The sequence below is a fragment of the Lupinus angustifolius genome, unplaced genomic scaffold (genome assembly GCF_001865875.1).
Source record: "Lupinus angustifolius cultivar Tanjil unplaced genomic scaffold, LupAngTanjil_v1.0 Scaffold_131_17, whole genome shotgun sequence".
Lineage (NCBI taxonomy): Eukaryota > Viridiplantae > Streptophyta > Magnoliopsida > Fabales > Fabaceae > Lupinus > Lupinus angustifolius.
Window position 1 is genome coordinate 5,210 of NW_017725235.1, and position 14,601 is coordinate 19,810.

At 28.4% G+C, this 14,601-nt stretch overlaps 1 protein-coding gene across 1 annotated transcript; it reads right to left on the bottom strand.

Moving 5' to 3' along the window:
* Positions 1-2,009: 2,009 nt before the first annotated feature.
* Positions 2,010-2,791, bottom strand: LOC109340031 (agamous-like MADS-box protein AGL62). Its single transcript, XM_019577588.1, has one exon. It carries the CDS (start codon positions 2,781-2,783, stop codon positions 2,010-2,012), a length of 774 nt encoding a protein of 257 aa, XP_019433133.1. The 5' UTR covers positions 2,784-2,791.
* Between the last annotated feature and the right edge of the window lie 11,810 nt (positions 2,792-14,601).

Consider the following 14,601-nt stretch of genomic DNA (forward strand, 5'->3'; position numbering starts at 1 on the left):
AGAGGAACATTGGGTTATATATGATTTTTTTGTAAAAATTAGAAAACAGTGACGGCAAAATATGGAGAATCACAAATTACACCATGGTGGGTGGTTATTTTGAGTTTTCTCTTTATAAGTAGTATAGATAGATATATTATATTTGGTACTCACATAAGGGAGATTAATTTAATTAAACTTATGAGATGTAAGTGTAATATTTTACACAAAATAGTCATAAACATAATTAAATTATATATTAATATATGGTTATTATCCCAAATTACTACAACCATTGTTGTGAAAATCGGTCAAACTAGACAGTCCGACCCGTCCAATTATTGACCAGACTTGAAAATAACTATGGTTTATAATCTTAAATGAATGAAGGGTTAGACCGCTTTGAACAGAGGAAATTTCGACCGGCCATGTTAAACTCGGTTAAACCAGAATAAAAAATGTAAAAATGGAACATTACTCTTATGTTTTGTTTTACTCTGGTCAATAAAAGGCAGAAAGATGATACTTCAATATAATTATACATAATTATAAAAAAGTAAATTACACTGACACCCCCTGAGTTTAAGTGAAATTACATAGACCACCCCTCCATTTTTTGCACCTACAAAAAACTCCATGATTTTTATACATACATTACATTGATTACCCGTGCATGATAAATAAGTATAATCTTTTAAACAAAAAATATGATAAGTATAATTAAGTTCAACAAAATATGGTATATTGTGGAGATATGTCCAAATAGTATACGAGTCAATACATTTTCATAATTTTTGGTTCAATATAAGATGCATAAATAATTCTTAAGACATATTTAAATCACTTTTATATTATACTCTAACAAACAAAAATAATGTAAATGTATTGACTCGAATATTATTTATTCTTGTTTCCACAATATACCGTATTTTGTTTAACTTAATTACACTTATCACATTTTTTGTTCAAAAAATCACACTTATTTCTTATAGAGAGTTAGTGAGTGTAAGATATGTACAAAAACTAGGGGTTTTTTTGTAGGTATAAATAATGGAGGGTGGTTTGTGTAATATCACTAAAATTCATGGGGTGTCAGTGTAATTTACTCTTATAAAAATTGTGCATTTATATAATTAGATATTATATATAAAAATTATTATTATATATGTAATCACTCTAGTCTCACCGCACAGTTTAACCACCTAAACCTACTATGAGACCTCTTCTAATCTGATATTCGGCTCGGGTTTCACATGACTATGACACTCCATTCATTTAATAAAATTATGAATAGTATTATTCACCTTTCTACACAGAAATAAATTATTCTAATTTATATATATATATATATATTATATTTGGTACTCACATAAGGGAGATTAATTTAATTACACTTATGAGAGTGTAATATTTTACACAAAATATGGATAAACATAATTAAATTATATATAATATATGTTTATTATATGTATTGAATTAGTTTGTGTTAGTATATTCCCGCTTTTAACTTGTAATTGGATAAATATTTGAAGAATAATAAAAGACAAACTTACTTATAGGATGACTCTCAAAAACCTTATCATTTTTATATTATAAAGATGGTAGATTCACATTTAAAACATCGGATATGAATTGGTATTAGATTCAATGCCTTAGAATTGAACTTAAGACAATATTATGGGGCACATGCATTTAGATGTGTAACCAATTTTTTTGCATTGATAATTTAATGGTGCCCACAACCATAATTTGAAAGCCCTAAACATGTTATCATCATTTTCAGAATTGAAATATATCTGGAAATATAAATAATAAATATGCCCATTATTTGATAATACTTGTAGAACTACAAAAGGATGCAAATTATGACAGATCACATGCAATAAGAAAACAAAAGACAAACTACTAAATGAAAATCTAAACCCTTATAAGTCCCAACTATGAAACTGGAAAATATGGAAATTGAAATACAATAAAAGATTGAAAACAAAGAAAGGGCATATTTTAGGGTGGATTTGAATTAAGGTGGATCAAAAGAATCCACTTGCAGGTCCAAATCCTCCCATGTTAAAGGAAGATTGATGCATCATGGCACCATTGAACATATGATTAGACAGCACCATGTGCTGGTTCTGAAACATCTGTGGTGGTGCTGGTGGTGGATACACCGGAAACTTCTGAGGTGGTGGTTGATATTGCGGCAGAGGGTTGTTTGAAGAAGATGGGCCACCAGTAAAAAAGTGAGGAGGTGGTATAGCAGAACCACCATGAATGACATTCTGGCGTTCCACAACATCAATGACATTCTTCTTCAGATTCTCAAGAGCCAACTTCAATTGTTCAAGTCGGTCTCCATTTATCTCTTCAATAGGAGCAGCCCACCAGAATTGGTCTCGTGCCTCTTTTCGTTTCTTAGCCAACGCTTCATTGCATTTTTTCTCAATATCCAAATCTTGGCAGATCCTATTCATTTGAGCATTAAGCTCCTGAACATTAGCATTTCGGTGAGCCTCTAGAAAATGCATGTACCCCAAGTTTTGTGGTAGGGTTCTCATTTGATAGCGATCTACAATCGTATCAACACAAGGGTCTCCAAAGGAGAAAACTTTGTTTGCAGGAGAGAAGACAACGAGAGCAACTTGTGCACTACAAAGAGTGCAAAGCTCACTCGCTTTTTTGAAAAGTCCATTGCGACGTTTTGAGAATGTGACTTGTAGGTTGCTCTCTTTGGTCATTTTTTTCATCTCAATCTTTTGACGACCCTTGCTCCTCCTTGGGTTAGAGTTAGGCATTGAGTTAGACATTGCTGAATGAAAATGGGGTTTTAGGGAAAGATAGGTAAGTAGATTGATTTTGGAGAAGAGTTTATACTTTATAGGGTACGAGAGACACAAGAAATGGCAAGGAAGGGTTTTCAATTTATAGGCATTTGGCAAAGGTTGCAGTCTTACACTTTGTATTTGGTATTAAAAACTTGAATGACATTCTTTATAGGTGCATTGAAATTTTGTTTGTATTATAGATTCTGAAATCCAATTCATTTGACTTATATAAATGGAAGTTCAGTATAAAGGATTGGGAAACGGAATGAAATTTAAATTACATCTTATGTTATTCAGTCACCTTTTTTGTCTCTGAGACAAAATGCATGAATCTATAAAATTCAATGGATGAATTCAATAATATCCTTGTTTGAATGATGAAATGGTTTAATAAGATGAAAGGAATAATATATTCATATTATAAGCTTGCAATATTTATATAAAGAAGAAAACATTTTAGGTTAACATTTGAGCACCATATTGATGAGTTCGTTATAGCATAAATAAAAATAATTTACTGCAATTAGTTTGTGTGTTAATTTTTAAGTTCAAATTAAAAGGACTCGCTATTGTTTATTTGCTAAATCTCCCAACGATGTTCTCATGTAACACTTAAGTTTTTTAAAAGGATGGTAAATGGACTTATGTTTTAGGTAGTTTTATTATTATTTTATGGATTTATAATATAAATAAATAAATAATAGTCATATTTAATAATTAAAAATAATATGATCTTATCTGCACTATTCTGAATTTTAGATGAAGTGTTTATCTTGCAAGGATAATTTATAAATACTTATATATCAACACTTAAGTGGCTACATTTAAAGAACAAAATCCTCTCTCCTAAAATGATTTTATCTCTATCCAATGAAATAAAATTAAATATTAATAAAATATTAATTTATGTTTTTATAATTTTTTTAATAAAATAATACATTTTGATTGATCCATGATACAAATGAGGACATGACATGTTTATTCAAATTTAAAGATTAGACTTCTATCTTTTACCACATTTATTCTCAAAAAATATTATTTTCTCATTCATTCTCACTAAATACTCTTGTCCTTTCATGGGACTTTTTAAAATTAATATTACGATACTAAATTATAGTAAGAATTTTCAAAATAATTTCTACATCCGTAAGACCATTTTGGTTAATTATAAGCAAATTAAAGGTGATTAATGTTGTTAGTATCCTTAAATTTATAAATATTTATATATTTTTATAGAATTCCCTTTCATTAAATAGATTAATTCGTCTTCTCTTCCCACTCAAACATATTTTCAGTCAATTAATGTAATGATATTGTGATAACAAAAACAATTAATATGCATAATACTTTAAAAAAATCAATAAATAGGACCAAAGCTATAACATTAAAAATAAATCTTATAAAAAGGAGTAGGGTAGTATTAAAATATGAACTCATCCGAAACTTTCTTTTAATAACATAGATATTAATATCATTCTAACATTAAATAAAAATATTAAATGGCAGATTAAATGTATTCATTTTAATAAGAAAGTTTATTAATTAGATCAATCCTATTTGAATAAATACTAGATGCGTTAAAAATAAAATAACATTTACTTAAGGTATAATCAAATAAATATTGAACAGCATACTCAAGCTAATAATTTAAATTAGGAAATCTAGCAATCATGATCAATCTTATTTGGATATTGATAACAATAATCAAATAACTATTAAATAGCGTACTTAAAGTATTAATATAAAGAGTAAATTATACTGACTCCCCCGAGTTTTAGTGAAATTACACAAACTACTCCTCACTTTTTTACACCTACACAAACTTCCTCTAATTTTTATACTTTCATTATACTGATACCCCTGCATAAGAAATAAGTGTAATATTTTAAACAAAAAATGTGTTAAACGCAATTAAGTCAAACAAAACATGATATATTGTGGAGACAAATCCAAATAATATATGAGTCAATATTTCTTTATTATTTTTGGTTCGTTACACTATATTATAAGAGCGATTTAAACAGCATTTCTTTAGAATTGTTGATGCATTTTGTAACCAAAAATAATAAAGATACATTGATCTGTATATTATTTAGAATTGTCTACACAATATATCATGTTTTGTTTGACTTAATTGCGTTTAACACATTTTTTGTTTAAAATATTACACTTATTTCTTATGCAGGGGTGGTCAGTGTAATAAAAGTATAAAAACTATGGGAGGTTTGTGTAGGTGTAGAAAAATGATGGATGATTTGTGTAATTTTACTAAAACTTAGGGTTCACTGTAATTTACTCTAATATACATTAGGAAAGTTAGCAATTATGGTCAATCTTATTGGAATAATTATTAAATTATTAAAAATAAAACAACATGCGCTTATTTTATGGATTTATAATAAAAATAAATAGTATTCATCGACAATTAATAAAAAAAAATATGATCTTATCTAAAATATTATGGATTTTAGATGAAGTCTTTTCTTGAAAATACCATGTGCTACTTCAGGAACAACTTATCAACGCCAACATAATAAACTTGAGAATCCAATCTCTCACTACATTTGTTCTAAAGAAATATTCTCCTCTCATTCATTCTTAATGAGTACTCTCACGGCATTATGTGAATTGTTACAAAAACATCTCTTTTAAAAATTATTACTTCATCTAATTAAATTGAACTAATATTGTTAGTATCCTAGTTCAACTCATTCATCTTCTCTTTCCATACAATTTTTTTCAAGTAATATAAGTGTATTTTGATAACAAAAGCAACTAATATGCATAATACTTAGAAAATGATCCAATAAAAAGTACCAAAGGTATAACATCTAAAAATCTTAAAAAAAGACTGGAGGTTGTATGAAAATATGAACTCGTACAAACTTTATTTTCACAACACTGATATTAGTATTATTGATAACATAAGTATAAAACATTAACCGGTAGATTTAATCTATTAATTTAAATAAGAAAGTCTATTAATGATGATCAATCTTATTTGAATAAGTATTAAATGTGTGAAAAATAGAAAATGTTTAAGGTAAGAATAAAAAAATGCTAAAGTATGAACCCATCTAAAATTTTATTTTTTGGGTAGATAGCAATGATATCAATATTACCCGCTTATTATAGATTAAACATATATTTAATCTATACTATTCGAATATTATACATTAAATGACAGATAAAATAAATGAGTACATAACAATGATATCGATATTATCTGAACTTAACTATGATCTTCTTTTAATATAATTGATTCTCACATGTATAATTAATAGTTCATTTATATATATTTATTAATATTATATGAGTTTTTTATATAATTATTTCATCTATCATTATTCATGTATTAATAATTATTGTTTCTTAATGAAAATATTATGAAAGAATAGTAAATAATAGACTAATGCATAAATATTAAACTCCTTCTTTTAATAACAATGATTGAGACGCCTATATAATTAAGAGTTTATTATATATATAGTCACCAATGTTTTAAGAGTTTTTTAAATGGCCGGTCCATCATTATGTGTTAATAACAATATAATATTTATATATACTTGTTACACTCGATAATTAATATAAGAATACAAATTCAGAGCACATATTTTCATGAAAATTTCATCTCATTCATTCACAAGAAATATTCTTCTTCATTCCTTATAATAAATGCTACATCTCATTATGGCAAGTGATAATAAAATGAAAATTAATACCAAAATTACTTATAAAATATGGTAAGAATTTTATAAAATTATTCTCAAAACATGAACTCATCTAGAACTTTCTTTTAATAACAATGACATTAATAGAATTTATAACATTGAATAAAGAAATATTAACTAATATATTAATTTAAATAATGAAATTCGCCATGTGCAGATAAAAATTAAAATAAAATATTGTTAAAACATGAACTCATCTAAAAATTTATTTATTCACCTTACACAATCTAAAAATTTATTTAGTAACCACTATATTCTCTTAAAAACAGTGATTTTAATAGCATTCACAACATAAAATAAAGAAATATTAAATGATATGTATTAGGGAAAAGCGCATAAAGTCCTATAAATTTTATGTCTTTTGCGAGTAGCAAATTTTTTATTAATTACCCCTTAATTTTATTATATTATAAAATTGATCTATATATAAATATATTGTTAAATTACTCATAGATAATAAAGAAATTGATGTAATCAGACTCATTATAGTATGAATACAACAATACATATTAGTCAAGGTCGATATCTAGTAGAAAATGCCATCAAAATACAAAATTGATTGAGAAAAAGAAAATAAGTAAATTACAGAGTTAAAGTTATTAATACATTAATATTGTTACTTATATATACAAAATAGTATAAAATTAATAGTCGAGGTTAAAAAAATTCATGGGATAATTTCACCAATAATTAAAGTTTAAGGGTAATTAAGAAGAAAAAATAGTTAATCATATCTATTTGCAAAATGCATTAAGTTTAAGGTCGTTTTATAGACTTTTGTATGTATATTAATTTAATAAGAAAGTTTATCAACAAAGATTTATCCTATTGAATAAATATTAGATGTATTGCTTAAAATCAATATTTCAGTTGTATTATGCAAGTAAAACTATCGATCAAAATTAACTTAGGGAGTGGGGGTGAAGGTTTCGGGATACACTAAGATCATATCATCTATATAAGATAAGTAAACGAGTAACCAAGTATTTGATCTGCCTCACCATTAGAGAGTTTCTCTTTGTAATGGTGGGTGTAGGAAGGGTAATTATAATAATTGCATACTTATCTACTATTCAATATGTACGATTTGTTTATATTAATGTTGTGAAACTCGAGCAATATATTAATCCGAAAGAGATTTCGTATTAAGTTTAACTAGTTTAAATGATTAAGCTATTAGGTATTAGTAACCTATATACACCTAGAAGGGAGTTGAATAGGTGTGGCGGAGCTCAAGTTCCACTTTTTGGTTTTTACACACTTGCTGAAAAATGCATAGTTAATCGATTAAGCATTGTTCGTAATCGATTAACTAGTAACAGAAACAAAATTACTAGATTAGTTTCTTGCACAGTTATTTACAAACAGATAAGCAGAGATACGACAGATATTTTTATGCAATATTAACAAGGATATAGCAAGGTATATGCGTGCAAAATATCAGCTTCAAACTCGAATTAAAACATCTTGAAATATAAAAAAGAAAATGATAGAAAAGATTGCGCAATGATTTTATCCTAGTTCGTTTTGCTGTCTACTGCAAAACTACATCCAATCCTCCCCTCTAATCTGGGAGATTTTCCTTCTTCACTATAGAACACAATGTATCGTTACATACACCAATTCAATTACAAGTCTCGACCGCTCCTTTCTTGGAACCCAAAGAGCTTTGTCACCTTTGGTTTAACCTTTCCCAAAACCTCCTCCTCAAGAAAACCTTTCTTATTGCGATTCGGCCCCATCCAAGGTATCGTTCTTTATCTCAAAACCTCCAAGTCTTTATGAAGAACACATTACCTAACCGCAGCTGGGTTTTCCCAATCCTTGAATTACAATGCTTTGAGTTATGAATGAGTACTTAATACTCGGTTATTACAATAAAGATCAAAGACTAAAACCTAAGCAAGAACTCACATGACTTCCTAGTCTATTATAAATGTACATGCATGAGATTTATGAAAATATATAATCATAAAAAAACTATCTCTTTTTTTTTCCAAGAATGATACACGAAAGCTTTTCAAAGAACATTCAATATGAATATGAAACTTAAAGCCTTAGCATGATATAATCTTTCTCTTAATGCAACATGTAATATTTTCTCCTAGATATAACAGTGAGTTACTCGAAAATATGCAGAGAGAATGATGTAAAAATGTATGGATTCTTATGCCACATATGCTGAGATTTTGGTTTAAATAGAAAACTATCTAAAGTCCCAGTTAATCGATTAAGTACCCATTTAATCGATTAACGGGTTGTTAAAAATAAATGTTTTCAGTTTTTTAGTTTTCTGTTGAAACTGTGATTCTGTTAATCGATTAACACTATTCATAATTGATTAAGTTAATGATTAATAGAATTCATAATCCATTAAACAGTGTAAAATCAGCTTGTTAATGCATGGTGAAAATCAGCTTCTTAATGCATGGTGACCTATATGATATATGCTCATGCAATACATGATTTCCAAATATAATACCTTTAATGCACAAGATCAAAGTATTCAAATGCATGAACCTAATTTTCATATATTTCTAGATGATGTCTCATTTAGTGGATTAATTACTTTATTAAGTCTTGTGAGACTCACACCTAGGTTTACCTAACCTAGACTAAATATCTATGGCAAGCATCTTAGACTTCTAAAAAGATAATAAAGAATTATAACCTAAGTCTAATAAGTCACCACTTGAGCCCTCAGCATGTTGATTGTTGAGACATCTTCAAGTTTTAACTAACTCATTGTCTTCATCAAACATAGACAAAACATTGCTAGTGCAATCCTTGACACTTTGATATGTTAACCCGAAAGAGGTCCTGTATTAAGTTTAACTAGTTTAAATGATTAAACCATCTGGTTAGACTCGATGATTTCTTATATAATTAATATTTTTATCTATAAATATATAACTATATATAAATGTAAAATCTTATAAGATTAATAATTATGTATAATTATATTGAAGTAACATTTCTCAATCTTTTTTGGACCGGAGTAAAACAAAAGATTAGAGTAGTGTTCAGTATTTTTAAATTTTAAGTAAACTGCCCGGTTTAATTCACGGGTTATTTCGGTTTAACCGGATTTAACACAGTGAGACATAAATTTCTCTAGTTTAAAGCAATCCAAGTCTCGTTCGATTAAGACTGTAAACCATAACCATTTTCAAGTTTGATTAGTAGTTGGACCAGTTGGATTGCCCGATTCGATCCTGTGATTGTAGCACTAGTTTATATTTCATGTAGAATTTTAGATTATCTTTTGGATTAGAAACAATGTTTTAAATTGTGATCGTGGTTGTGCTCACACTGTGTATAATATCATTTTGGAATTTTAGTGAATCTTGTGGCCAATACGGCCACAATTTGGTTGAGATTCCATCAGCATGACCAAACCAAACTCTATCTTTTTATTTCTTTCTATGTTGCCCCAAATTTTCTCTTTCAATTTATATAAGCCTACCATTCTAAATAAAAAATATCATTTATGACTCTATAAAATCCAAAAAGTTAGCATGATATCTATAAAGTAGTCAAAATAATTATTTGATTTTATAAAATCATAAAATAATCATAATACCAATTTTGTAATATTTTTTTACTTGGAATTATTTTAGTTTGTAAAAATAGATAGGACATAATAAACAATTACCCCTATTTACTTGTTGCTTTTTTGCTAACAAGAAAACTGTAGTTTAAGTGTACACTTTGAAACAAAAATGAAAAAAGAACTAGAGGGTAGGGAGGGGTATTGCCACATCTCAAAGGCATACAATAAAACAAAGTAATGTACAATATGCAATAGAGTTGCCAATTGTTGTGACCTGATTTTCAGTTGAACACCAACTATATGACTTAGGAAGAGTTAGAATGAGATTCTGACTTCTCCCTTATGATTTTGAATAATCATAATGTGTTTGCAGTTAAAATGTAGAAAACGTTTTTAAGCCTTATTTGAAAAATATGGTCTTTAAATCTGAGTTGTGGGCTCAATAGTCGATTACAGATTTGAGATGATATTTGTATCTCATCCACCTGTATTAAAATGGTAATCTCACTTATTGCATTAATTTATTATACCCTTAATTTAGTTTTGTCGCGCCCCAGTTTTTGTTTGCGCTACTTTCTTAGAGTCGTCGCTATATTTTTTATGGTTAAAATGTAGAAAAAACTTTTAGCGCAATCACATTGGGCTTTGGATTTTTGATATCCACATTCGAGAATCAGTTACATAATAAGGAAGATATTAACACATTATCCGCTCATTCTAAACGGTACCCTTCACTAAATTGCATGGCTTATTTTATAACTTAAAGTTATTTGGTTATTTAATTAATAATTGAAAAAATGACAAGATTTTATTTATTTTTTGTTGTCTCTCGCAACAAATTTTTTGCTCCAATATATCCCTATTATGAAATCAAGACCACGTAGTTGTTTAGTTGAAAAGTAATTGTTGGTGGAGTGTTTTAATCAGTGTTATGAGAACTGTACTGGACGGTTCAACCGATCTGACTGCTGACCAGACTTGAAAACGGCTTTGGTTTGTAGTCTTAACCGAATGAGGGTTGAACCGCTTTGAAAAAGGGAAATTTCGGTCCGACCGTGTTAAACCTGGTTCAACCACATTAACACGGAAAGTAAACCATATGGTTCAATTAAAAAATTAAAAAAATGGAACACCAATCAAATATTTTGTTTTACTCTAGTTCAAAAAGGTGAAGATATGTTACTTCAATATAATTATACATAATTATTAATTATATAAAACTTTACATCTACATACAATTATATAATTTTAGATAAAAATTATTAATTATATATAAAATCATCTGGTCAGACTGAACGATTTAACCGTTTAAACTAGTTAAACCTAATATGGGACATCTTTTGGTTTGATGTCGACTCATGTTTTACAACATTGGTTTTAACTAGAAGGAGAAGTGGCGTAGCGTGACCGTCTAAATTATGAGTTGAGGGAAAAAAGTCATAAGTGGCGATCTTCCCTCATTATGTGATTAGCTATTTTTATTTTTAGGTAAAATATTAATTAATAAAAAATTACTATTATTATTGCTAATTATTAATTATATTAAGGGAAAGTGTTTTTTATTTGTAAATCTAGGAATTAAATTAATAGAATAGAAGATTCGCAACATGACCATTTAAAGATGATATGAGGACAAAATATGATATCATGATGCTTCTTCATCTTTAATTAATCCCCAAAACGGTTGTATGATTATTCGATCATGAAAAATTTGTCACATAAAAATATTTTATAAAGCAAATAATCTTATTAATTGTCATTTTGGTTATAGTGAGATTTTGATTATTTTTTATTATTACTGTTTATTATAAGAGTTGTTTGCAACAAAACAAAACTTAAAAGAAAACCAGTAAGAGAAACTAACTAGATTTAGTATAGATATTGAGACTATGGAATATGGCCTTGTCGAGCTAGAAATAGCCTATCGGACTACAAATAGTCATCGGCCAGCAAGTGAACTAGGTAGTGTGACTAATTCACAGACAGATCTGTGATACAAGACTATGACAGTCTTGTACCCATGAGCACAATTAGAATAATGTGGCATACATCAATTATTGCCCAAAAGATGAAATACTAATGCAAGGATGTTTCTGGGTGGTGCAGTGGATGCTTAACATGTCAATATAATAGACAATGGTTATGTAGGCACCATTATTTAGAACTAATCATCTTCTGAACACAACATATGGAAAAAAGGATGTTGCAAGTTATTTTGCTACTCTTTTGGAAGATATTTGGGTTATTTGAGACTTGTTGTGTGTTTGGGATAATTTCAGGGTGATGGTAATTCTTATGTGTGTATTTCTTTTTCTCTTTTTGGATTGAGAGGGTACAATCACTGAAGTAATTTTTTCTATTTGTTGTAAGAGAGTTTCCCGATGTGCCCAATCCCTATTTATATTGGGAATTGGGACATGTGTTAAAAAAATAAAATCATTATCATCAATATTTTGGAGATGATTAGGGAGAGATATTTCCTCTTATAATTCAATTCAGATTTTTCAATGTTTTTTTAAAGTTAAAATTTGAATTATTTTTTCTCTTAATTTAAAAATCAGAATGGGGTATTCTTGGGTCTCGAGACACTTTAGAAAATGTCGATTTTACTCTAGAAGTAGCCCAATATTTTTTTATAAAGCTGGAAAGTTTTGTAATACCAAAATTGTGTAAACTAATTATTTTGATTCTATAAAAATTAAACATAGCTAAAGGACTCGTTTTGGGTACAAATTCTATAAAACCCTGAAAGTTATTATATTTCTCCACATGTGTCTAAATAATTGCTTAATTTTTATGAGTTTCCAAAAAAAAATCTATTTGAATGTAATCTTCACTTTTATTATGGGAAATTTGGATATGTAAAAAAAATTTCTTTTAAAATTGATTTCTTCCCTTAAAAGGCTAAGTGACCATTAAGTCACTAAAAATCCTTTTTTTTATTTTTATTTAAAAAAAGAAAATAAAATAGGAGATAAAAATGAAAACAAATACATTGATATCCTTAACCTATAATGATTGCAATTACTATTGTATTAAAAAAGTCCTTTGAAATCCTTTGATATCTTCACTAGGGGTGAGTGTAGGATGAGTTGGGACAGGTTAAGCATGTCCCTAAATATTGATCGGTTTAATTTTTTAATTTGAATCCATCCATAATTAGGATGGGACGCGTGAGGGATATATCCAAAATAAGACGGGTGGGGACGAGTTCGGGTTAGAAAAGGACAAACTGACAAACGTAGATTTTTTTTCTCAAATCTTTAAGCAGGCAGAATCAAAATTATCATAATCTGTATATAAACTCAACTAAAACCTGTATCTCATTTAACTATCACAATCACGTGACTGAAAGTTATAGAAGACTTTAAAAATTTCATAACAATTTAAACTCTCAAGTGTCAATATATGCTGAAGTGTTCTTGTAAATGATAAAAAAACATATGAAAACTAAAATGACAATAATATCTCAATACTCAAAAGTTCACACAAATGTGAATACAATAACTAGCTATTAACTGAAAAATGAAACTTAAATTGGAGATCACACAAAGTACACAAAAACTAAAAATTAACTGGTTTGCTATCAATCAAGATTTATGGGCTTGTAGGTATTTGAGTTATGTGAGCTGAACATAATGAGTATTGATAGGTACTTATTCAACTATTCTTGATATATAACTATAATAAGGGACGGGTCGGGTGAACTGGATATAGATCCAAACTCGTCCTTTTTTATGACATATTTGTCCTTTTTAATCGGGTATGCCCTTTTTATTTATTTGTGTTGGAACATGGTTTGTTGAAAACCATTAGTGGGAACTGTTGGGTGTGAAATATAAAAATAACCCAACTCTCACATAGAAGAGTTTTGAAAAAACAACTCTCAAAGTCCCACATAGAAGAGTTTTGAAAAAAAAAAACAATTCTCAAGTCCCACATTGGAGAGATGAGGAACTTGGAAAAAATCCCAAGTTATAAATAGAAGTCTTCTCCCTTTATATTTTCTTGCCCCAAGTTCAATGCACTTTCATTCAACTTTTTCTTTCTCCCTCATATTTTCTACTGATGCATTTCCGGCAAACTTCTCCCCCTTTCTTTATGTGGCACTAAGAAATGGCACAGGCAGCCATATTGTAAGAATTTCGAGAACTGACACTAGTAGTCAGTATTAGGGGAATGAATTGGCACATGTAGCCATATTCTGGAAATTTCGATATGTAACGCCCCGAAAAAAATACTTCTCAAAAACATTGCGGAAAACTGGGTAAATTTTTTTTTTTGAAATGGAAATGGGGATGTATAAAATTGTTTCCTTTTAAAACCTTCCTTTTCCGGGACATCACTTTAAGTAACTCAAATGCGGAAAATCAACTTATCGTTATCGAATGATAACTTAACCTGATTCACAATTTCCTGAATAACACAATTCATATAAACGGTTAAGTCATCTTTAGTTCATACAAACTAAATCAACAAAGGCGGAAACTACATCGCCACTAACATATACCAAATC

What these genes read in the sequence shown, in the direction of transcription:
- LOC109340031 (XM_019577588.1), bottom strand. Translation starts at nt 2,783, where the DNA reads ATGTCTAACTCAATGCCTAACTCTAACCCAAGGAGGAGCAAGGGTCGT.